The sequence below is a fragment of the Artemia franciscana genome, chromosome 3, assembly GCF_032884065.1.
Source record: "Artemia franciscana chromosome 3, ASM3288406v1, whole genome shotgun sequence".
Taxonomy (NCBI): domain Eukaryota; kingdom Metazoa; phylum Arthropoda; class Branchiopoda; order Anostraca; family Artemiidae; genus Artemia; species Artemia franciscana.
In genome coordinates this window covers 9,113,374-9,137,038 of record NC_088865.1, presented here as the reverse complement: position 1 = coordinate 9,137,038, position 23,665 = coordinate 9,113,374, and the positions used below count along the sequence as shown (strand labels likewise).

The 23,665-nt window shown below is 35.6% G+C and overlaps 2 protein-coding genes across 2 annotated transcripts in view; one reads left to right on the top strand and one right to left on the bottom strand.

Annotated features, from left to right (window-relative positions):
- LOC136024850 (probable ATP-dependent RNA helicase DDX56) overlaps positions 1-1,374 on the bottom strand; it is a 77,423-nt gene extending 76,049 nt beyond the window's left edge. Inside the window, exon 1 of the mRNA XM_065700351.1 lies at positions 1,039-1,374. Coding sequence (XP_065556423.1) covers positions 1,039-1,104 — 66 coding nt within the window. The 5' untranslated portion in view covers positions 1,105-1,374. The remainder of the gene's footprint in view (positions 1-1,038) is intronic.
- Positions 1,375-7,675: 6,301 nt separating this feature from the next.
- LOC136024845 (CCR4-NOT transcription complex subunit 7-like) overlaps positions 7,676-23,665 on the top strand; it is a 43,337-nt gene continuing 27,347 nt past the window's right edge. Inside the window, exons 1-3 of the mRNA XM_065700343.1 lie at positions 7,676-7,802; positions 16,095-16,207; positions 22,186-22,379. Of these exons, the coding sequence (XP_065556415.1) occupies positions 7,787-7,802; positions 16,095-16,207; positions 22,186-22,379 (323 nt within the window). The 5' untranslated portion in view covers positions 7,676-7,786. The remainder of the gene's footprint in view (positions 7,803-16,094; positions 16,208-22,185; positions 22,380-23,665) is intronic.

The following is a 23,665-nucleotide window of genomic DNA, read 5'->3' as shown; positions in this document are numbered from 1 at the left end:
AGAGGGCTAAAGTGAAGCAAAACACTCTTAGGAATGAGATAAATAAGTAGGCCAATTTATGATTGTTTTAAGGTAGTTTTCAGAATTTTTGGTAATCATTTTCTGATAAGGAACCAGGTGACCTTAAGGGTTCAAATCAAAATTTTTTGAGTGGTCAAAAAACTTAATAGCCTATAAGGTATATTCAGAAAGTAGGTTCTGTTTAAATATAAATAAAAACATATTCAAATAAAGCAAAAAATACAACTCTGATGATTTTCTATGCATTTATCATAACATGGAACACATTTTTGTATACACTCTTCACAGAATGTATCCACCTGTGTTGCTAACCATGTGGTGAAGCTTCTTTCAGCTCTTCATTGCTGTTGAAGCATTGACTATAAAGGAAAGATTTCAAATGGAAAAATAGATGAAAGTTGCTAGGGGTAACACTGCAACTGCATGAAGGAAGGACAAAAACATCCTAACAAAAGTCCTGTAAGAGCTATTTTGTCACAAGTTTTTATTGATTATTTCCCTGATGGCCACAAATCAAGCATTAAAATGCCTAATATGTCACAAAACACTGCAAACATAATAATAAACTTAATCATTTAATAAATTTTTAATAAATTTAATAAAATTTTTTTAATAAATTTAATCACCACCTTTATCATCACTTCAACAGCAAGGAAGAGTTTAAAGAAAATTTTACCATAAAGGATTTTCTACAAAGGTGAAGAAATAAATGGACAGGCCTAATCTAAAAAAGGCTACCATACCTAAGGCATCTGCATGCAGTGGCTGGTGATGTGTATTTATAGGGAGGGCAAGGAGTGGGGTAGTAGGTCTTTGTGGCATCATCCTTGGCTTAGGATTTGTGAGTTTGTCTAATCTAGTAATAGCCTAATAGCAATAGGCTTACCTAGTCCTAATAGGGATGGAACTGGAATGTAATTGTCATGCCTAGGCTAGGACAGTTGTGCACACAATTGTTAAGCTACCAAAAGCTGGAACTTAATCTAGCCTAGGCTCGCAACAAGGTTATAAGCTCACCTTTAATATCCTGTCATCAAGCCCCATTTTATGAAATTGCATATCTTTTATAGCTTCTTCTGCCATTTTAGAAAGTTTTGATGAATTTAAATATTTTTTATTCAATCCAATGAAATGTGTTTACTTCTTCTACAAAAGTATTGCTGTTCCGCTGATAATCCGGTACCACAGTATACATCCTGACAATTATTACACTGAAAATTCAGGATCTTATGATCATAATCTAGATTGCAACTGAAGGCAAAATATGTTAAATTATTTTCTCGTCTTCAGAAGACATGGGTGGTTTAAGTTCTATTTATTAGACACCGAGGCCGTGCTGAATTATTGGCGAAGTGCCGGCAATGAAGGACTTGTCAGCATTGAGAAACGTTTGAGCAGCGCGCAAGCATATAGCCAGTAAAATCGGTGTGGTGGCTGGCCGCAGGCCAATATTTGTTAAGCCCTATGTTTTCAATGATTTTCTTATTTCTATGTGTTAATTAAGCTAATTTGCTAAATGATTTTGTAAATATCAATACAAAAGGTAAATTGTAAAAGTTCTAACCAGTACATGAAAATTAGAGCTCAGAGACAGAATAGTCAGTGGCGTATTGAAGGGGAGGACGAGGGGCATCCCTCCCGAATTTTTTTTGTTCATTGATGAGGGAATCCTCTTGAATTATTACATAATAGCTTTATAATTTATTGAAAGAGGCTCACAGCAATACAAATTTTCCCATTTACAGATCTCATTTTGCTCTTATACATCTGTTATGATGATTCAACAATTCATTTTAAAGAACTATAAGTTAGGAGCAACTATTTGGGACAGTAGACGAAACTCTAAAAAGGGGTATTTTGAGAACAATAGATACAAAAAAAAAGGTTTGGCATCCTGATTCCAAAAATGTAAAATTTATTAAGTTTAATATTACCCACCAAAACCTAAAGTCCTTACAAAACTTTTGGGATTAAAATAACCCGAAAATCCAAGCTATATCAATAAAAATCACATCATCAGGTTCAGTGAATCAAAGAACGTTACAGTGAAAGTTTCAAAGTCCCTTCAACAAAACTTAGAATTTTTTTCTGATAGGAGAGTGATCACTGATGAGTGTTTTTTTTTTTTTTTTTAGTGGATGACCATATTGACCAATAATGGGTCTCATTCAAACGCATCTACAAAGTTCTGGTTTAACCTTTAAGTTATCAAAATGAAAGTATGTTGTCAAATTCCTCCTCATACTTTGTTTTTCCCCAAATCAACATTTTGAAAAGGTCAATTTTTTCAGGATAGTTGAAAGACCCAATAACTATGCCTCTGGGAACTGTGTGACCCCTCTCCACACTCCCAAGCTTCTTGGAAAGGGCTTTATCCAATGGAATTGGCCCATAGTTTAAAATGATATATGTTATTGGGATGTATTCATATGTTTTGGTGTGGGGTGTTATTTTCTGCATGGAGAGATTTCCCAGGAAAGAAGCTTCTTTGAGGAAAGCAGTTTCTAGGGCTGAATTTTCGCAGAAAAATCTTTACAGGGAGGAAATTTCCCAAAGTTCCTACATGAAATCTTTTTTATTTGAAATTGAGTTAAAGAACAAGTCTTTTTCAGAAAAAAGTAGGCTAAAGAGAATTTTCGAAGTGGAATTGTCCGAGAAATTTCCCGGAGGTAGATTTCAGCCAGGATGGAATTGTCTTTTTTATTTATTGAACAAAAAACAAGTTTTTTTTAATGAAAGTAAGGAGCGACATTAAAACTTAAAACGAACAGAAATTACTTCGTATATGAAAGGGGCTACTTCCTCATCAACGCCCCGCTCTTTACGCTAAAGTTTTACTCTTTCTCTCAACTCTACTTTTTAAAACAGTAAAAAACTTTAGCGTAAAGAGCGGGACGTTGATGAGGAAGCAGTCTCTTTCATATACGAAGTAATTTCTGTTCGTTTTAAGTTTTAATGTCGCTCCTTACTTTCAGTAAAAAAAAACTTTTTTATTTAATTTCTGAACGTTTTTGAATTAATGCATGTTTTGATCTTGGCTCTCCGCACATAAATAATTAGAACGAAATTTTTATATTAATTTTTTTGGCTAAATGGCTTTCTCATAGTTTTAATCGGAAGATTTTGAGAAAAAAGGAGCGAGGGAGTAGGCCTAGTTGCCCTCCAATTTGTTGTTTACTTAAAAAGGCAACTATAACTTTGAATTTTTTTACGAACGTTTTCATAAGTAAAAAATATACGCAACTTACGAATTAACTTTCGTAGCGAACTTCTATATTCGTATGCTTTTATTGCATATATGAGGGGACTGACCCCTCGTCGATACCTTGCTCCTTACACTAAAGCTTAAATTTTTTCCCAATTCCTTAAGAATGACATCTGAATCACAAAGGCCGTAGAATAAATAATTGTAATTACTAAAAATACTTTAGCGTGAAGAGCGAGGTATTATGAGGAGATAAACCCCTCATATAAAAAAATTTCATATTTTTTTTCATTGTTTTTTTTAAATAATGCTAGAAAATCCTGCGCCCCCATCATTGAAAGTCTCTTCCCCCATGAGAAGTTCCTCCATGGAAAGATCCTCCCACGTAACCTCCCCCCCAACTCTCCCCCCAGACCAAAAAATTCCCCTGAAAACGTCTCTACACTTCCCAGTAACCATTGCTATATGTAAACACAGGTCAAAGTTTGTAACTTGCAGCCCATCCGATGGGGACTGTGGGGGAGTAAGACCTCCCCAAAGACGTAGCTATTAGGTTTTTCGACTATGGTGAATAAAATGGCTATCTCATAATTTTGATCCGGTGACTTTGGGGAAAAAATGAGTGTGGGAGGGGGCCTAGGTGCCCTCCGATTTTTTGGTCACTTAAAAAGGGCACTAGACATTTTAATTTCCGTTAGAATGAGCCCTTTCGCGACATTCTAGGACCACTGAGTCGATACGATCACCCCTGGGGAAAAAACAAAACAAAAAAACAAATAAACACGCATCTGTGATTTGTCTTCTGGCAAAAACGCAAAATTCCACATTTTTGTAGATAGGAGCTTGAAACTTCTACAATACGGTTCTCTCATACGCTGAATCTAATGGTGTGATTTTTGTTAAGATCGTAGGACTTTTAGGGGGTGTTTCCCCCCTATTTTCCAAAATAAGGCAAACTTTCTCAGGCTCGTAACTTTTGATGGGTAAGACTAATCTTGATGAAACTTATATGTTTAAAATCAGCAATAAAATTTAATTCTTTTGATGTAACTATTGGTGTCAAAATTCCATTTTTAGAGTTTTGGTTACTATTGAGCCGCTCTTTACTACAGTTCGTTACCACGAACTGTTTAATCGCTTTCAAGATCTGTTTCACATCATTGGTGACTAATTCGTCATTCCGCCGGTCATTCTATCCCTTTAACGTTGTTTATAGCGTTTTTCATTATAATTTTTTAATTTTAATCCATGATGAAGGATTATAAGTTTCCGTCTTTCAATTAACTCAGCATGTTGCGAAGTGGCAAGATAATATGAATTTGAGAGTATTACAAAGTGTCCTATAACTAAACTTTTTCTTACTTTATATTTCAACCTCACATTATCATGTATTAACAAAAATTTGAACTGCTTGAATCTGCGAAAGTACTGCAAGAACCCAAAAGTTTTAATTTGTTTTCAGTTTAACGTGCCGCCTTCATCACCATTTTTTCAGCGAAAAAATAAAAATTTAAATTATAATTATAAATTATTAAATAATAAAATTATAATAATAATAATAATAATTTATTTATCACCCACTTCACAAAACTGAGGTTAATTGGAGTAAAATACAAAAGAAAAACAGCAAAAGTAGTACAAAAGAAACAAATTTAATCACATACAGAAAAAAGACAATAAGGCGATGAAAACATCCTAGCCTATAAAGCGCTTCAATAGCTAGCTTCGCAGATAATTTTTCGAAAGCACCAGCAATATCTGTCGTACAATACTTTTTAACCAGTTTTGTATTCCGGCAAGAACGAGTAGATATAAAAGAAATTTGCAGTACCGGTAATCTTTTATGTGGATGTGTTTTAGATCACCAGTCAACAGAAGTGGGCTAACACCAGAACAGAAGAGCACAGAATGATCACAAAATTTGAGTAAAGCCGAGTTAGTACTTTTTTCCTATAGTGTCCACGATTTGCTACAATCTTAGAGTAATGGAGCCTCAGCTTATCACTAATATCTTTGACAGCACGAGACCGGAGAGCATTCATAGAATCGCAAACTGTTATACCAAGCCAACGAAACGATTTAACACGAGGAATACTAAAACCACCGCAGTATAGTGATTCTGAACAATTATTACCGTTGAAAACAAGAAACTCGCACTTGTCTATGTTTAGGTGCAGGCCGATATTAAGTAAAGCAGAAGTAACTGACTTCACTAAACGGGCAAGACCAGACTCAGTTTGACCAATCAGAAGAAGGTAATCCGCATAAGCCAGATATGAGATATCAGATGGTCCTAGTAGGCACGTAATCGATATTTTTGATAATACATTTTCAATACAAGCATTAAAAATATACGGCGAAAGAACTCCCCCTTGTCTTACACCGCAACGAACAGGGATATGACCAAAATAAGAATTATCTAATGACTTAAGGCGAAGGTAAGAATGGGAGTACCAAAAACGAAGCACGTGAATTACCGACGGATTTACTCCTCTCTGGCATTATGCTGTGCATGCTTGAGTATGACAAATACTGTCAAATGCTTTAGACAAGTCTAAGGTTGCGAAATCAAATATACGACGAGTGCGATGGGCATCTTTTAATAAAGAAGTCAAAGCACGGAGAGCATGCTGACAGCCTAGCCCAGATCTAAAACCAAATTTATTATCATCATTTAGAGCAAGCTTAGTGATATAAAGTAGTACGAGATATTCAAAAAGCTTGCTAAGAGTACAGAAATGATACAATGCTACCGTTATGGCCCTATAAGAACTACAAGAAACCGGATCTTTTCCTTTTTTTAGAAGTGATGAAACGCTACCGCACAAGAACGAGTCGGGCACACACGAACTAATCAAACACATTTGAAAAAACAGTTGGAGATGAGATACCAGTTCAAAAGAATTCGGAACAAGATTCAAAACACTAATCCCATCAATATCCAAAGATTTTGATTTTAAACCCTTAATACCTTTAACAATAGCCCAATTTTCAATTGGAATCCCATGTCTCTGACATAAACGTGACGGCAAATTTTTTTCAAGCAAACATGAGAAACGCTTATGCACTGCATAATTAACTTTCGAAAATATTTTTGAATAATGTTGGATCCAATATGGACGAGATATAATATCACTAGAACTTGCATCCGGGAACTTGGCAGAATTCATCACTTTTCGCCACTCACTATTACTTTTCGGAAAAGCACGAGCATTGTCAATAATAGGGTACGCATTTGTGCAAAGAAGATGGAAAGGGACACGCACGGTGGACAGTAGAGCTCCAAGTGTAGCAAGGTAAAGAGGTATGTTCGCACTAGACCTATCACGTTTTTCAAACTACTTATGCGACACTGAGGGTTGGTGATTGCCTGTTATTTTTTTACCCCTAAAAACTAAGTTCGATTCTCTTCTGTGTTCTGCGGCATACGAAGAACAAAAGTTGCTTCACTGTCATGAAAGACACTTGGTTGAAAGGTATGACAATATGATTACTGGATTATATTGAATAAAATAGTAGGTATCACGAAAAAAAATAGAGGGAAGCAGACTCTACAGTTTATTGAAAAGCCAGAGATAAAAAAGATGTGAAAAAAGACTCGTGATCTTTTAAAATTACGAGTGTTGTTTCTTATCTCATGTTTTTCACAAATTTATGGGCCTTTTTATGTAGAACGTCCCTTTGTTTTTTTTCGGTGTATTTTGAACAGGTTTAGCAGTCCTTCTTGAGAAAATGGCATCAGCCAGTTGCGTGTCCCCATTTCCCTTAAAATTCACCTTTTCACCACCGAAAAGAAAATCGGTGCAGTATCTAAGACTGGTATATTTGTTTTACCAATAACTATGTATTCTTTCAGAATATGCCCGGAAAGCAGCTTGAGACATTTTAAAGACAGAAAGAAACATCCAAGAAAAAAAAGAATTACTAAGAAATAATGAAGAAACGGAGAAAGCAGAACAAAAAGAAATCATCTTGAACGACTATTTTTCGGTTCCAGGTTAAGAAAAGTACATAAAATGTTACTTTCCTTAATCCTTTTCATCCCAGGTCATCCAAAACTAACTGCGACAAGCGCCTGAGATTATGCTTGGGCCTTCAGTTGAGTCGACTACAGCAAAGCCAACAAAGTGACAATTGTAGTTCAGGTGCTGGCCAAAGCGAAAAAGATGACACTAGCAAATTTCTAGCAGAAAGTTACTTTTTATCCATAAAAGATTGAGGCTTTTTACCTAACTCACTGCTAAGACACTCATTTAAGAAACATACTGCCCTTGTTTTTTTTTATTTTCAGTACGTTAGAAAATTTCGATTGATTGCTTAATGGGTATTGGACAATTTATGGTTATTCTTATATTGAAAGATAATGAAGGTAGTGAAATGAAGATAGTAGATTGGGTCGCACGCTCGGCGTTAACCGTGCGTGCCCAAATTTTTCACTTCACTCTTTCCGAGGGAAAACTACCCTTTTCTGAGCTCCAATTTTCTAACTTGGCAACGCTCGCTGCAAGCTAACTAGCAAAAGCAATAACAGATGAATCATAAATTAAAGATCCAATAGAAATGCCTTCTCAGACTGGTAAGTTCCAAGGCCTGCAACTTGAACCCTATTCAATATCTTAGTCTAGGAAAAGGAGAAAGTTCTAGATCAGTAGCTATTTGTTATCTCGGGAAATAGGCTAACCTACCTTAAATTGCAACTTGGAGCAATTGAAAGATCTTCCATCCTGTAGCTTTGCTCAGCATTTCTTCAAAAATTGTCATGTGGATCGTTTCAAAATTGTTTTGAATATTAAGTTGGTTTGATTGACTAGTTGTTCTAGTGCAATGATTTCAAAGTTTAGGCCTAAACTGCTTCCTGAGAAAGTGTTTCCAAGCTCCTATCCCTTGTATTTCCCTAGTACCAAGCCTATGAAAATATATTGGTCCATTTATAGTTGTTTGGCTTACTTCTTAAGGTAGAATATAAATACCACTTGGTGTGTCTTTTTAGGCTAGGTAAATTTTGGCTAGTATAGCCTAGGCTATGTCAGGAAACCAATCTCTACTTCACAATATTCAGAATAATAATAGAAAACACATTTTGGCTATAGATCTACTACACTTTACCCTAAATGGTAAGAAGGTTTTCTCCAGAACCTATGGTGTTTTAAGTAGAGTCCCCCAAAGCACAGTTTTGGTTCCCACTATATTTCTCATATATACCAACAAAATGGTTAATAGAATAAAAACAAGTAGGCCTACCAGAAGCCTGGCAGCTTCACCACAAGGCTTTGGTACTTGGCATGCAGCAGTCTTCTATTTATGGATTCTTGTTGCTGCTTGTCTTCTAATTGTAAACAATTTGCTGTCTTTTCATTTCACAGTCTTTACAAAGAGGTTTGATTATAAAATCAGGTTCAATTTCTAACAACAATATCTACTAAGCTTCAAACTTTTGGTATTCTCTATTAAGGTTGTTTAACTGTTGTTATCCTTTGTTAAAATATATACAAATATTTTTGCAATTACCAGTTTTTTTCTCTTTGTGCATTTTAACATCTTTTCTTGCAGTTCTGTTCAGAGATATTTGATTATTAAAATTAGTTTGATTTCTAATAACAATATGTACTAAGCTTCAAACTTTTGGTTTTCTTTTTTATGGTTTTTGAATTGTTGTAATCCTTTGTCAAAGTAGATTATTTAAAAATTAATGATGCTTCTTGACTACTATGGTCCCTGCATCAGCCCTGCAGTGCATTCCTGCAGCATGATTTGATCATTGGGTCCCATATTACCAAGCTAAGGTCAAATCCACTGCACCACCACAGGACTGTCAAAGTAGATAATCATTGTTTGTAATAATTTTAAATTTTTGTTATTTGGGCATTCCTGCAGCGTGATTTGATCTCTGGGTCCCATATTACCAAGCTAAGATCAAATCCACTGTACCACCACAGGACTGTCAAAGCAGATAATCATTATTTGTAATAATTTTAAATTTTCATTATTTGGGCCTTCCTACTGACATTAAATAATAGGTTGCATTCAATTAGGTGTTCTTTTTTCTGCTTGGTCTTTTCAAAGATATTTGATTATTAAAGAAAGTCCAATTTTCTCCTAGCTTCAAACTCTCAGATTTTTTTTTAAGGTTTTTGAATTGTTATAATCTTTTTTTTTAATATATATATGCTCCCCCTTATGTTGATAAAATCTAAAAAAACTCCATTTTATTCAAATGGTTTGAATGGTTCAAATAGCTATACCTCCAGGGATGCTATGTCCCCTTAGCTCCCAGGGAAGAATTGTGAATGGTTGTCTAATTTTTCCATTCTTAACATGCAGGATTTATCATTGGAAAAGGGGGAATCTTTGATTCTAGGTGTGTCCAAGGAGATTAACGGTATTGAGGTGAAATTTCAGGGAATGTTGATAGATATGTTAAGCTAAGTCAAAAGACACTATCTGCATCTAAGTTATCAAAAAAGGTGTATCTGCAATATCTCAGGAGCAGCTAAGGGTCCGAAAATTCCACTTTTAAACTGAGACCAGTAAAATTCAGAAGAAACTTGGCTGTCAAAAACAAGTTCTAAAGGCAGCATATGGTGTGGAAATCCCCTTTTGGGAAGTAAACAAAAGAGATGATGGGTGAGTGATTTATGATCTGTACCTAATGTGTTTGGGTTTTGGATTAAAACAGTTCAGCTGGATTGCATGGATTCTTGAGCAAGTGTTTGCCACTTGACTCTCTCTTAAGGCTATACAAGATTTTGTCAAGTCAAGTATTGGTTTTTTCTGTTGAGGCTGCTCTAGTTAAGTTTTTTCTGCCACAAGAAGTTGGCTATATGCTAAACTGCTACTAAAGAGAAAAGGTTAATGGTTTTTTTTTCACCTCCTGAAAAATTTTGAAAAAAGGAGATACATGGTTTCTGCTTAACACCAATGAGGTCATACAGAAACTAGAAAAAGGTTTTGGTGCAGAATAGATGGGATATGCGCTTGGAATAGATAGAATTATAGTGGAATAGAATAGATGGGATTTGGATGTTGAATTTTTATATTTCCATCATTCTTTGTGTCTCAGATGATTTTAGTGCTGGTTTAGTGATTACACCTATTTTAAAGAAGGGTAAACCTAGCATAAGTTGCACTTCTTACTGGCAAATCATAGTTTCTAGCTTATTGTCAAAAATATTTGAGCTACTGATTGTTGGTATTATTTTTTATATTTGTAAAATGCCTCCTTTCCAATTTGGATTTTGCAGAGGTTTGAGTTGTTTCTAAGCACTTAAATCATTGTCTAGAATTGAAAGATTCTGGAAAGGTCTATGAGTTTTTGGCACTTGGGGCTTTTGGTATGAATAATGCTTTCAGGTCATTAATTTGCTCTCATGTGATGTTGTAGCTGCTTAGTCAAGGGGTTTCACCCTGATATAATTGTGCCATTGTTTTATATGTATAAAACATTTAAGTCCAGTTAAAGATTGGTAATCCAGTGAGTCCTCAAGAAAATACTGTTAGTCTTGGATTTAAGCAAGGAGCTATCACTTCTCCAACCATTTATGATACAGTGGCGCTTAGTACTCAATCCAGAATTCTGGCTTTGTATATTGTAAAGGGTAATGATATTTTCATTTTGTGTTATGTGGATGACTTGCTAAATTCATGGTGGTTGTTTGCTAGTCTTGAAAATAGTTATCCTGTCATAGGTGATAATATTAAGCATATTGGTTTGTCTTTGAATGATAAGAAGTTGGAAGTTTTGCTTTTTGATTCTCTGCATTGGATCTTGCACCTGATGTGATAAATCTTGGTGGCATAACTATAAAACCTATCATGGAACTGATTTACCTAAGCCTTCCAATTCCTCCTTATGTAACTGCACCCTGCAACCTTATTATTGCCTGCACAGAGAAGGAATTATGTAGGGCATATATGTTGCTTGTTTTGTCAGAGGTAAACATTACAAAAATGATCTTGGTTATGCTTGATATTACCATGGCTTTGCCTTATGTACGGTTTTAGCACCATTTCGGGATCTTCTGACAGCCACAGATAAGAAAGAGAACAGTTTTTCAAATTTGCTAAGTTCCTTCTATGACTCCCCAGTTGGTTTTGAAGTTGTCTCCTCATAAACAAATATTTGGTTGCTTACTCCATTCTTAGTGTTAATTACCTGGCCTCTGACCCATGTGTTACAAAGATGTACCACCCTTGGATGTGTTTTCTTTTTCGATTTTTTTTTTTTGCAGTCAGTGTTATGTATTTTTGGGTATAGTAGTTATTTTTTTCTTGTTTTTCTCCCTTTTTGCCCTCCCTTGTTTTTGCTTTGTGCATTGACAGCTAATAGAATATTTCATTCGTTCATTCATAAAGCAGGAATTCTAATAATATATAGTGTGTTTGCGCATATCAAGATTACCTACCTGGTAAGCGGGATTACTTATCCTAAGTGTTACATGAGGTATAAACAACATCAGAAGTTAAGAGGATTAGTAAAATGGTCTACATTAGTTGTCAGACAATGTTTCAACTGCCACAGGATAGGCCATCTAGCTTCCAACTGTAAAAATCCATCAACATGTTTAAAATGTGGCTCGCATGAGCACATTTCCACGCGCGAAGCTCCCTGCTCAAAACTCCCTTTTTGTGTAGAGTGTAAAGTGCTGGGTCATACATGCTACAGTATTAGTTGTCCCAAAAACAGGCAACTACAGAAATCATGAGCAAGTGCTATAGCTTCATTTCATGGAACATCAATGGCTTGTTCATTGAGAAGCTCCCGATCCTTAGTGATTTAAGTGTCAAACATGATGTAGTGTGCATTCAAGAGCACTTTATTACCGTGCAAAGTGAAAACCTGCTAGAACTGAATCATACCACGAAGGCCTACAAAGTCCCAGCTAAACAGAGCGGCAGCCGAGGAAGACCTTCAGGAGGCCTAGCTACATTTGTTTGGTCATGTGTTCTGTCCAGTCTATTCGAAAAGTCTGACAATTTTCTCGCAGTATGAATTGAAAGTTGTGTATTTATTAACGTGTATTTGCCAACAAATTATAAAGATGAGCGTTCAGAACGTCTTTTTGCCCTTTCTTGTGAGATTACCTTGCGGTGGTAGGAAAAGATAGGGATTTTACATATATTCACAGCTCCTCCAGTTTGTCAAATCTAGACCATGTTGCCATTTCTCATAATTTAACAGTTCAAAATGTTAGGGTAGTAATGGACTATCAAATTTCTGACCACCTTCCTATCTCGTCTTCTGTACATATTGTCTCTTCAAATGGTCACGAAACCCGCCAGGAAACTCAACAGCCTAAATTTTGTCTTGATTGGCTTAAGGCTGATAAGCAACTATTTGCTCTGGCGACAGAAGAAATTCTTAATAAAATCCGTATTCCCTTTAATCTCCTTCAAAAACCGAAAGATCTCTCTAAAGAAGAAGTCCGAATTTGTCTCAATATTTATTGTACTGAAATTTGTCACGCTCTCCTTCATGCTGAGAGGTTAGCGGTACCTAAAGTGAAAGTTCGTAAGGGATGGTGCAAAAATGGCCCGAAAATCATTCGCTGGTAGCCGCTTGTCATCAAGCAAAGTTCTGGTTTTCGGTATGGAAAGATTGTGGGCTCCCAAGATCTGGTACCATTAATAGCATCAGACTGACTACGAAGCGTAGATTCTCGAAGGTGCTCTCCCTCCACCGCAAATCTCTCGTTGATAGCTATTCCGCCCGTGCAAAACAGGATCGAAATGTTCTTTTCAAGTCTGTATCTTTGGCAAAGCCTACCCCTCTGTTGTCACCGTCTGAAATCCCCTTCGAGGATTGATATTCTTATTATGCGAGTGAATTTGCTGCTCCTAACCCCCAGCTTGAAGACATGTACGAGAGAGAATTGGATGAGTTCCTTGATAAGCTCCCGCATGGTGATTTTGTTGTCAGTTTAGAGTATGTTATTCAAGCAATTCGTCAGTTGAAAAATAAGTCTTCTTGCGGAATTGACCGTGTTAGCGCTATCCATATTAAACATGGTGGTTCGGTTCTCGCTATGCATCTTTCGCTTCTTATGCAGATGATCTTCATGCAAGGTGTTGTTCCCTCATCTTTCTGCGTAGGGGATCTAACCCCCATTCCGAAAAAAGGGAAAAATGAAATCAAATGCTCGTCTTTCCGCCCCATTACAGTCGCCACATCTTTATGTAAACTATTCGAGCTTCTATTCATTAGTGAACTGGAAACTAAATGCTACACCCCGCCACGTCAATTCGGATTTAAGCGTCGCACTGGTTGTGCCGATGCCTTGACGGCTGTAGTGAGTGTGCTACTCGATGCGGATTTTTCTGGAGAGAGCATAGCCTTAGCTAGTCATGACATCAGCCGTGCATTCGATTCACTCATACACGCTGCAATGTTATTAAAAGCTTCACAACGAGGTCTGAATCCCTGCATAGTTCGATCCCTACGTGATATGTACTCGAGGCTGTCCATTCGCCTAAAGCTTCCTCCCGACAAAAATTTGCCTCCCCAGCCTCATGAAAAATTGATTCCCGTTTTGAAGGGTGCCCGCCAGGGAGCTGTCTCCTCCCCTCATTTGTTCAATAATTATGTTCTTCAAGCACAAGATAAATGCCCAACCTCATGCATTCTTTCCTCTATAGACACCTCCTTAGTATGCTACGCCGACGACGTCTTGAACTTAAGTAGAACATTGCAAAAAGCTTCTGACATTTTTGAAACGCTTAAAACCGAATATCTAAAACTTGGCCTCAGTTTTAACACTGAGAAAACCGAGATAGTTCTCTTCAATTGGCAAAAAACACCACACGTGCCTTCACTGCTTTTTGGTGAAAATCTCGTGAATACTGCTGACCACATAAATTACCTCGGAGTCCCTACTGGCTCGTCTCTCAGGCATACACGTCTTCTACTGATCAAACACCTCAATCGACGAATCTCTGGCTCGTATGCTTCCATAGTCTCTGCTAAATTCCGTTTTAGCCGCCCCCTCCTTGCCAGCCTATATAACGCTACTGTTTTACCTCATATTCTGTACCTGGCACCATTTTGGAAACTATTCTCGAAGGCTGAATTGTCTAAAATCCGTGCGCTTTTCTTCCGTTTTTCTAAATACCTCCTACGTTTTCCTCCCTGGTATAGAAACTCAATCCTCATTAAAAAGTATCACATAACCGACCCTCATGTTGCAGTTGAAAATGTAATCAAAAGACACAATATTAAAATAGTAGATCACGATTGGTATAATCTCCTTTTACAATAGATCTGTTTTCGTTTTATTCATTTTAGTGCTATTTTGTTTGCCCTTTTATTAGTTGAGTCTCTTTCTAGTTATGTCTCTTCTGATATGTTCTTATATATTTTCTTATATGTATATGTTCGTGCTCCGTCTTTTTCATTTCGTATGATTGACGGGTTTTCAAATAAATATATATATATATATATATATATATATATATATATATATATATATATATATATATATATATATATATATATATATATATATATATATATATATTTATACATATACTCAATAAGTTGGGTATTTGTTTTTTACCCAATAAGTTGTGGCATGTACATTGAGGACAGAGTTTGTGTGCCCCTAATTGTAATTTATATCATCCTACTGGAAGGTGGGTTATGCAGCCCATTTATCAACCTGTATGCATTAGTAAGATCATTTCTCTTGGACCTATATGCTAGGGTTTGTACTTTAAGTACTAAAGTTTCTCTGGATTTGAATTGTGTCTGGGACTCTGCACATGGGTGATGGCAAGATTTTGAACGCTTTATAAGGCTTTTACCTGCTTGTTTTTATAAAAGCTCTATTCATACAAACATATTTTTCCTTCTTGATCAAATCCATAGCTAGAAATCTTTAAATCTCAAATTCACATGTTGGAATATATATGATTATACCAGAAAACGTAATCAGTGACCATTGCTATTTTTAATCATTTATATCTATTATTTTAACATTTTGTAAACTGTTTACTCTTTTAAAACTAAGTCCAAAGGGCTCCAATTATTTTCTTCCATCGAGATGGCAAATTCCAGGTAGTGATTCTGCATAGGTGCACATAGTTCTGGTGCTTGGGGGAATTTCTAGAAAATTTTGGTGCAGGGGAGGGGGGTCATAGTGCAAAAAGTGCATCTTCAAGACAGTGTTTTTATGTGTGTTTTTTTAGGACAGGCTTTGCGGCTCCATCACACGTGATTATGTGCTGCTAGTCCTGGTAATTACCTTGCTTTTTACTTTTGAGGTATTTAATATACCTTCTCTCAAATACCTGATTAGAAGGATTGCCTCGTCTAGGAGGCCATTTCATGTGGTGACGGATTGTTGGAGGAAGCTCGTCTTCAAGTATTCCTGGCAGGGTTTACCCTGCACAAGGTAGTCATACCGAGCTGTACTTTGACGAGTTGATCGCAAATGTTTTATTCGGTCTGGGATGAGTTTTGATACCTCCCCAGATGGAGGGCAATGTTTGTATTTATAGGACACCGACGTTGATGTCACGTTCTGTATTGACTCCAGGGGCATGGCATCAGAGCTGCTGGAAGTTGCTGCGCGCACTGCTCAGTTTTGGACGCCTTGAACAGGAGTGATGCGGCTAATTTGAGAGAACCAGCAAAGAGAGGACATGCATATTCCATGACTAGTATGATGCTTAATGTGAATAGCGTCAAAATGACTCATCAACAAGGAGGCTTTTGTATCTTAGTTTCTTCTAGCTTCCTGTAGCAGGAGGATCTCACTCTGGGGAAAAGTTTGTCAGACCATTTCAGAGGAGGGGTACCCCCTTCCCCCATGTGTACAGGTATGATTGCTCTTGCTGTACTAAAGTGCAATTTTGACTTTATTGTTTTTTTTAGGTCATGCTGTGTCTAATGAAGAATGTGGAATTCGGGATGTTTGGGCATCAAACTTAGAAGAAGAATTTAAACTTATTAGACAGATTGTACAAAAATTTAACTATGTTGCAATGGTAAGTAAAGTTCCTTTTTTTAGAAAAAAATTCGGATGCACAAAAAATCCTTTTTAAAAATGAGATTTTATTACTCCAAAGTTAAAAAACAGTGTCATCTTTGTACTAATGAAACATGTTATGTAACACATGGGGGTCCAACAGTCTGGCCATCTTCCATACTTGGTGTTTTTGTAAAGATCTAATTTTATCCCTCTTTGCAGCATATTAAAAAGAAATGTTTCGTCAAATTAGACTAAAAATTCAAATTTAAACTCAAAATGAAAAGAAATTGTCGATACATATAAGAACCTGCTGCCCCCTCAACCTTTTGCTGTTTACTGTGAAGTTTGACTAGTTTCCTGACAGCATTTTAGTATGCCATATAGCCAGTGAATAATTGTAGTTTTTTTATGTTCTAATGGTCTTTCAAAGCATTAAAGCTTCAAATTCCATTATGCAAATTAATTACAAATAAATAAATAAGTCCCTTCATTCCAAGGGATTGTGGTAATAAAAATAAATACTTTCAATCATTGCTCTTATGTTACAGTGTTTATTCATGAATTACGAAAAGCAAAGTTAAACTGAAGTAAAAAGAAAGGGGGTCAAGGGAGTGTCTCCTCCTTACATATAGGATAATATCTATTCATGTTAAACTTCGATGTTAATCTTTACTTTCATTTGAAAGAACAAACTTTTTTTTTTCTATATTCTTTCTTGCTCAGGGTAATCCTTAGAGTAAGTGAGGGCTGACCCCCCTTTTCTTTATACTAAAGTTTGCTTTCTTATGAGGATGGCTTGAGGATCAAGGCTATTGTAAGTGTATTGTGCAGTGGCGTTATTTTGTCAAAATCCTGGGGGAGGGGGCGAAGTTGGAGGCAATTTTCCCAAATCAAGGGAAAGTGACAGATAAAACTGAAAAATGAGCCATATAGTAACAAAAAAGTTAAAGATATACTAAAGAAAAATGACCCGTTTCGGTGGATGCTTCAATTATGCAGGCTTATCTTAGTTATGACAAGATTTTTGGAAAAACTAAATATCAGCTGGGGGGCAATCTTGGGTCAGAGGGAGGGGCAGTTGCTCCCCCTGGCCCATAGCAAATAACGCCCCTGGTATTGTGTTTACTCAATAAAACACGATCTTCCTAAATATGATGGATTCATTCACACCCTTTAAGAACTACCTTTTTATATGTAAGAGCTACTTAGTTTATTTGAGAGATATTTTTACTTAATTAGAACTACTAACTACTTTTTTCTTTAAAAACTACTTATTTTTCTTACGTTTAGCCTCACTTAATTCTACTTGTCCCAAAGATCAGACCTAAAAATTGGAAATATTAAAATAAAATGTGTCTTAAAAATCATTCTTAGCTCTTGCTTCACTACTAATGAGGGTTGTTTAAATCAGCTTCATTTTATCTGCTTAGAAATGAGATAATATGGAATTAGTAGGAACTTTGAAGTGGAATGTCAACAATCTAAATTTCACCATCCCGTTTTTTCTCCCGTTTTTTCATCCCGTTTTTTCCTCCCTAGCGAGACAAGTGAGTGAGTAGACTCTTACTTGAAGGAAATTCTCCTGCGGTAATTGGAAGATGTCATAACTCCTTAGCGAAGTATTTTAATCAGTGATTTTATTACTTGAGATTTTATTTCTATCTAAATGTGTAGACCTTGAACATAAGATGAACTTACTTTTAGCTTACCACTAAATGACCTACCACTTTGAATGTTTGTCGTCACTTTATTTTCTTATGCTTGTTTAACCTTATAGTCGAATAAGCATGTACTCAAAGGTGTCGATCGGGAGGACATGTCATTTTAGATCCCCCCCCCGTATACTTTAAAAATGTTTTTTTCCTTCTATGAAATGGGTCTTTTCCCCTAGATTTTGATTAACAATTTTTCCCCTCCCCCTAATTTTTTTGAATTGACCCCACTACATGTATTATCAAACAGTTCGTGGTAACGAACTGTAGTAAGGAGCGACCCGGCTCAATAGTAAACGAAACTCTAAAAATCGGAATTTTGATGCTAAAAGATACATCAAAAGAATCGAGTTTTCATGCTGATTTTGAATATATAAGTTAATCAAATTTAGTCTTTGTCATCAAAAGTTATGAGCCTGAGAAAATTTGCCTTATTTTGGAAAATAGGGGGAAACACCCCCTAAAAGTCATAAAATCTTAACGAAAATCACACCATCGCATTCAACGTATTAGAGAACCCTATAGCAAAAATTTCAAGCTCCTATCTACAAAAATGTGGAATTTCGTATTTTTTGCCGGAACACAGATCATGGGTGCGTGTTTATTTTTATTTTTATCTTTTTTCCCAGGGGTCATCATATTGACCAAGTTGTCCTAGAATGTCGCACGAGGGCTCATTCTAACGGAAATGAAAAGTTCTAGTGCCCTTTTTAAGTGACCAAAAAATGGAGGGCTCCTAGGCCCCCTCCCACGCTCATTTTTCCCAAAGTCAATGTATCAAAATTTTGAGATAGCCATTTTGTTCCGCATAGTCGAAAACCATAATAACTATGTCTTTGGGGATGACTTACTCCCCCACAGTCCCTGGGGGAGGGGCTACAAGTTACAAACTATGACCAGTGTTTACATACAGTAATGGTTATTGAGAAGTGTACAGACTTTTACAGGGGGATTGTTTTGGTTTGGGGGTGGGGTTGATTGGAGTGTTCTATGTCGGAGGATCTTTCCTTGGAGGAATATGTAACGGGGGAAGAGAAATTCAATGAAAAGGCGCGGTATTTTCTAGCATTACTATAAAAAAACAATGAAAAAATAAACATGATAAAGTTTTTTCAATTGAAAGTAAGGAGTAGCATTAAAACTTAAAACGAACAGAGATTATTACGCATATGAGGGGTTCTAAAAATACTTTAGCACAAAGAGCGAGGTATTTAGAATACCTCGCTCTTTATGCTAAAGTATTTTTAGTAATTTCAACTATTTATTCTACGGCCTTTCTGATTCAGGGGTCATTCTTAAAGAATTCGGACAAAACTTAAGATTTAGTGTAAAGAGCGAGGTATTAACGAGGGGACAAAGCACCTCATATACATAATAAAAAAAATAAAAATATAAAAGTTTGTTACGTAAGTTAATTCTTAAGTTACGTATATTTTTTACTAATAAAAATGTTCGTTAAAAATTAAAAGTAAAAAGGCCTCCTTCCCCACCCCTTATTTCTCAAAATCGTCTGATCAAAACTAAGAGAAAGCCATCTAGCCAAAAAAAAGAATTAATATGCAAATTTCATTTTAATAATTTATGTGCAGAGAGCCAAAATCAAACATGCATTAATTCAATAACGTTCAGAAATTAAATAAAGAAAAACTTTTTTTTTTTAACTGAAAGTAAGGAGCGACATTAAAACTTCAAACGAACAAAAATTACTCCGTATATGAAATGGGTTGTCACCTCCGCAATCCCTCGCTTTTTACGCTAAGGTTTGACTCTTTGCCACAATTCTACTTTTTAAAACAATCAAAAACTTTAGCGTAAAGAGCGAGGGATTGCGGAGGTGACAACCCACTTCATATACGAAGTAATTTTTGTTCGTTTTAAGTTTTAATGTCGCTCCTTACTTTCAGTTAAAAAAAACTAGTTTTTTTATTTAATTTTATAAATGGAACGAGCTTAAAAATTATCTGGGACAATCTTTCTAGCTTTAGTACTAAACATCGTATCTTTGCGGATAGAAGCTTGAAACATATCCTCCAAGGTCTTTGGACACATTCCGTTTTTTGATATAATGCTCATCAAGATTTCATCCCTTTTGGAGATGTTACATTTTTATTTTATTTTGCGCATTTTATTATGTTAGTAGCTTGTGATGCGTGGTTTCGAAATGGATGAGTTTTGTATATATGGAATCAGTATAACAAGCGACTCCTTTGATTTATGTATCCTCGTGAAAATTCCGTTTGAGTTTCCATTCGTAAGGGTTACTCTTTACCTGGCATTCATTACCATGAAAGGTTTTCTATTGATACTCATTTCTTTCATAGCCAGCTCTACATAAAGAACTATCAAACATAGTTAGTTCTTTACTCATTACATTCTTTCCCTACCAAGGCAGGTCGGCTTGCTAAATACCATGGTTGACTAACTAGAAAGAATGCCAGTGTACTTTATTTCACGAGAATTCCACTTAAGCAACAGAAAGGTGTTGTAATTCCTTTGTGCAGTATTTTATTCATTATTTAGACCTATTGTAATTCCTTTGTGCAGTATTTTGTTCATTATTAGACCTATTGTTATTCTTATGTGTAGTATATTATTCATCATTTAAACTCATTGTAATTCGTTGTGTTAATGACGTGTTGTTATTCTTTTTCTGTTAAAAAATATATTTAACTATGCCAGTTATTGTCTTTATAGTTCATCTTTTTTGTATAGCGCAATGACATTTTTGTTGAGTCAGTTTTTGCTTATCTCCTATTTTAATATCAAAATTAACCTAAAAGGGATAGGGAGTTCTTCTTAAGATTTAGCTGAAGATTTGCCTAATAAAAAATGACTAATAGAAAACAACAAGGAATAATTCAACAATATGGCTGCTCAAAACCAAATACACATTTCTTATCATCCGTAAAAATAGTCTGAATCCTTTGCAACGCATTCTATGGTGTTAAGTAATGAAAATTGGGGGAGGGGGGGAATGCATTTTCTAATATTTAGGGGGACAAATTTGTCCTTTTTTTAACTTTTTCAGGGAAAATACCACAAAATAGTGTTTTCTAAATGAAAAGGAGAGGCAAAAGAATTTAGGGCGCGCTTTTTCCCCACTCCCCTACCTAAATGACGCCAATTCGGGAAAATGAGAAAAAATGAGGTATTTTTAACTTACTAACTGGTGATCATGTCTTAATGAAATTTAATATTTAGAAGGATCTTGTGCTTCAAAGCTTTTATTTTAAATCTCGACCAGATCCAGTGACATGACACTGGGGGGAATTGGAGGGGGGAACCGGAAATCTTGGGAAACGCTTAGAGTGGAGAGATCGGGATGGAACTTGGTGGGCCATGACTTTGGTATGTTAGCGTAGTGCACCAAACACAAGGACGGTTTTTGTACCCAAAAATAACTAGATTCGTCAATATTTTAGGTATATCCTTTTTTCCTTGGGGGGAGGGGTAACAACAATAAGTGCATTTTTAGGGCACCTCCGAATTTTTCATAAAAAGGTCCATGAGATCAAACTTATGGAGGGAATCCACCACCAGCCCCCTGTCTGTGCCACTATGACCAGTATGTCATTGAATTCTTTACGTACAGTAGGCTTGCAAAGTATCTAATTCATCTTGTCTCAGAAAATAGTATGATAACTATTTTGTATAGAAGAATACTCAATTTTAAGGAAGTAAATTTATATCCCTGCTTAGGGGCAACACACTACAAAGTTTATATTTTGGAAGAAGCTTCTAGTTCCAGTTATCATATATGAACGGGAAAGAGTTGTATTACTGGCTATATTCTAATTGAAAATTTCTCAAATTTCATCCCTCTCTAGTGTTTTCTTGATTGTGTAAATTAAACTGACATTTTTATGCATCTTACTCCCTTCTCGAATATTGTCTATGATAAAATTTAGAGCTTTACCTTATCTGGGAACCTACGCTCCCTGCTTTAGATAAAAAAAAATTAGTAAAATCCGCTGCAAATGCAAATAAGTAAACATGTATAGATTGCCAAATTGCCAATAGTTTTTGGGATTTGATTTTGTCTGCTTTGGCACCAACAGTATTTTTTTTATAAAATTGTTCCTATTAATTGTCAAAGATCTTTTGTGACAAGGAAAAACAAAATTTGATTCATAGTGCCCAGTAATACAGAATAGAGGTTGTTGACTTATGTAAATTCGGTAGGGTTATTTATATAACTAAGTGCTAAATAAAAAAGTTAATTATGTGACAGGACTGTACCGGCGAGTATAAAAAAAAACAAACATAATTCTATTAATTTTAGGACACAGAGTTTCCTGGTGTTGTAGCAAGACCAATAGGTGAGTTTCGAAGCTCTGCTGATTACCAATACCAGCTGCTCCGATGTAATGTGGATCTGTTGAAAATTATACAGCTGGGTCTAACTTTTGTGGATGAAAATGGAAAAACTGCTCCAGGCTATTCAACTTGGCAGTTTAATTTCAAATTTAGTTTAAGGTAACGTCTATTATCCGTTTTTTTTTGTTGTTATTTCCTTCATAGGGGTATTTGGATATTGTTCTAAAGTGACTATACTGAGTATTAGAATTTTAGCACTTTTTGCGCAAAGATTCTCATTTTTCTTTTAGTTTTTTGTTGTGTCTGAGTGTTCTATGTGGTACTGAATCTTATATTCTTTCCCGCTTATAGAGCCCCTCCCCCCCAAAAAAAAAATCTTGAAAGTTTCAGCTCAATTGCCCAGCCCCGAGACCAAACAGTGTATACTTACCGAACTAAGTGTAAAATACTTCACCTTTTATTGTAACGTGCTAATTGTTTCCAATGTCTATTACGGTAATTATTCTTTTTATTATTTTTTTTAGCTTCTTATAGTTTCTAAAAAAAAGAATTTCAGGTCAGTTGGTGTTAAAAGCAAAACAGATTAATAACCATAATGCAGGTCGAAGGTCTAATAATAAGAGAAAAAACCGATAATCGGGAAAAAAGTGTTATATCTGTTAAAAAAACTAAAATTAAAAAATATAAGTCAAAATTTGAAAAACATAAAATTATGGCTAGGGCTAGGAATGTGTTAAAAAGTAGTAAAAAGGAAAGAAATGTCAGTTTGGAAGAAATACAAAACGTGCGTAAAAGAGATGAGAAATGTGAATGATGATGACGATTAAAGATGATAAATGAGATGTGAAAAATATGAAAATAAATATACCGAAAGTATTTTACTGGAAATGTAAAGACAAATGTGAAGACTAATAAATAAAAACACAAGCACAAATTTTTCCTATGCTCAGTTCAGGGATAATTTCGTTTGAGCTTCAAACAAAACCTCTAAGTAACTTGCCTAGAAAATTCGAGTGAAATATGAACCAATATTTTTCCACCTCACACAAGGGATATACCACATTTTTCGTTTGTTCTCCTATTTTTTTTCCCAAAAAAAATTAAATATAAAATAGCTAAGGTTCATTTTACTCAAAAATGAAAGATTTATGGATATTGCAAAAAAACTGTGTTATTTGGTGTTAAAATATTCTAACGTCTTTGGTGAATTTAGAGGACATGTCGCTCAACCATAATTCCGAAAGAATCACCCCTCATAATCCGTCTGGACTGCGGCGTTTCTTAGCTTATACCTACGTTATTGTTAATCGACGTAAGCAGCTGGTAAATACTGTTTTTCAAACAATTACCTAATCCATGTCTATGTCTTTTCCGAAAAAGTGTGCTGTTTTACAACAGCTGCTATTTAAATATACCTTGGCTTGCCACTGAAGCAAAGTTCAGAG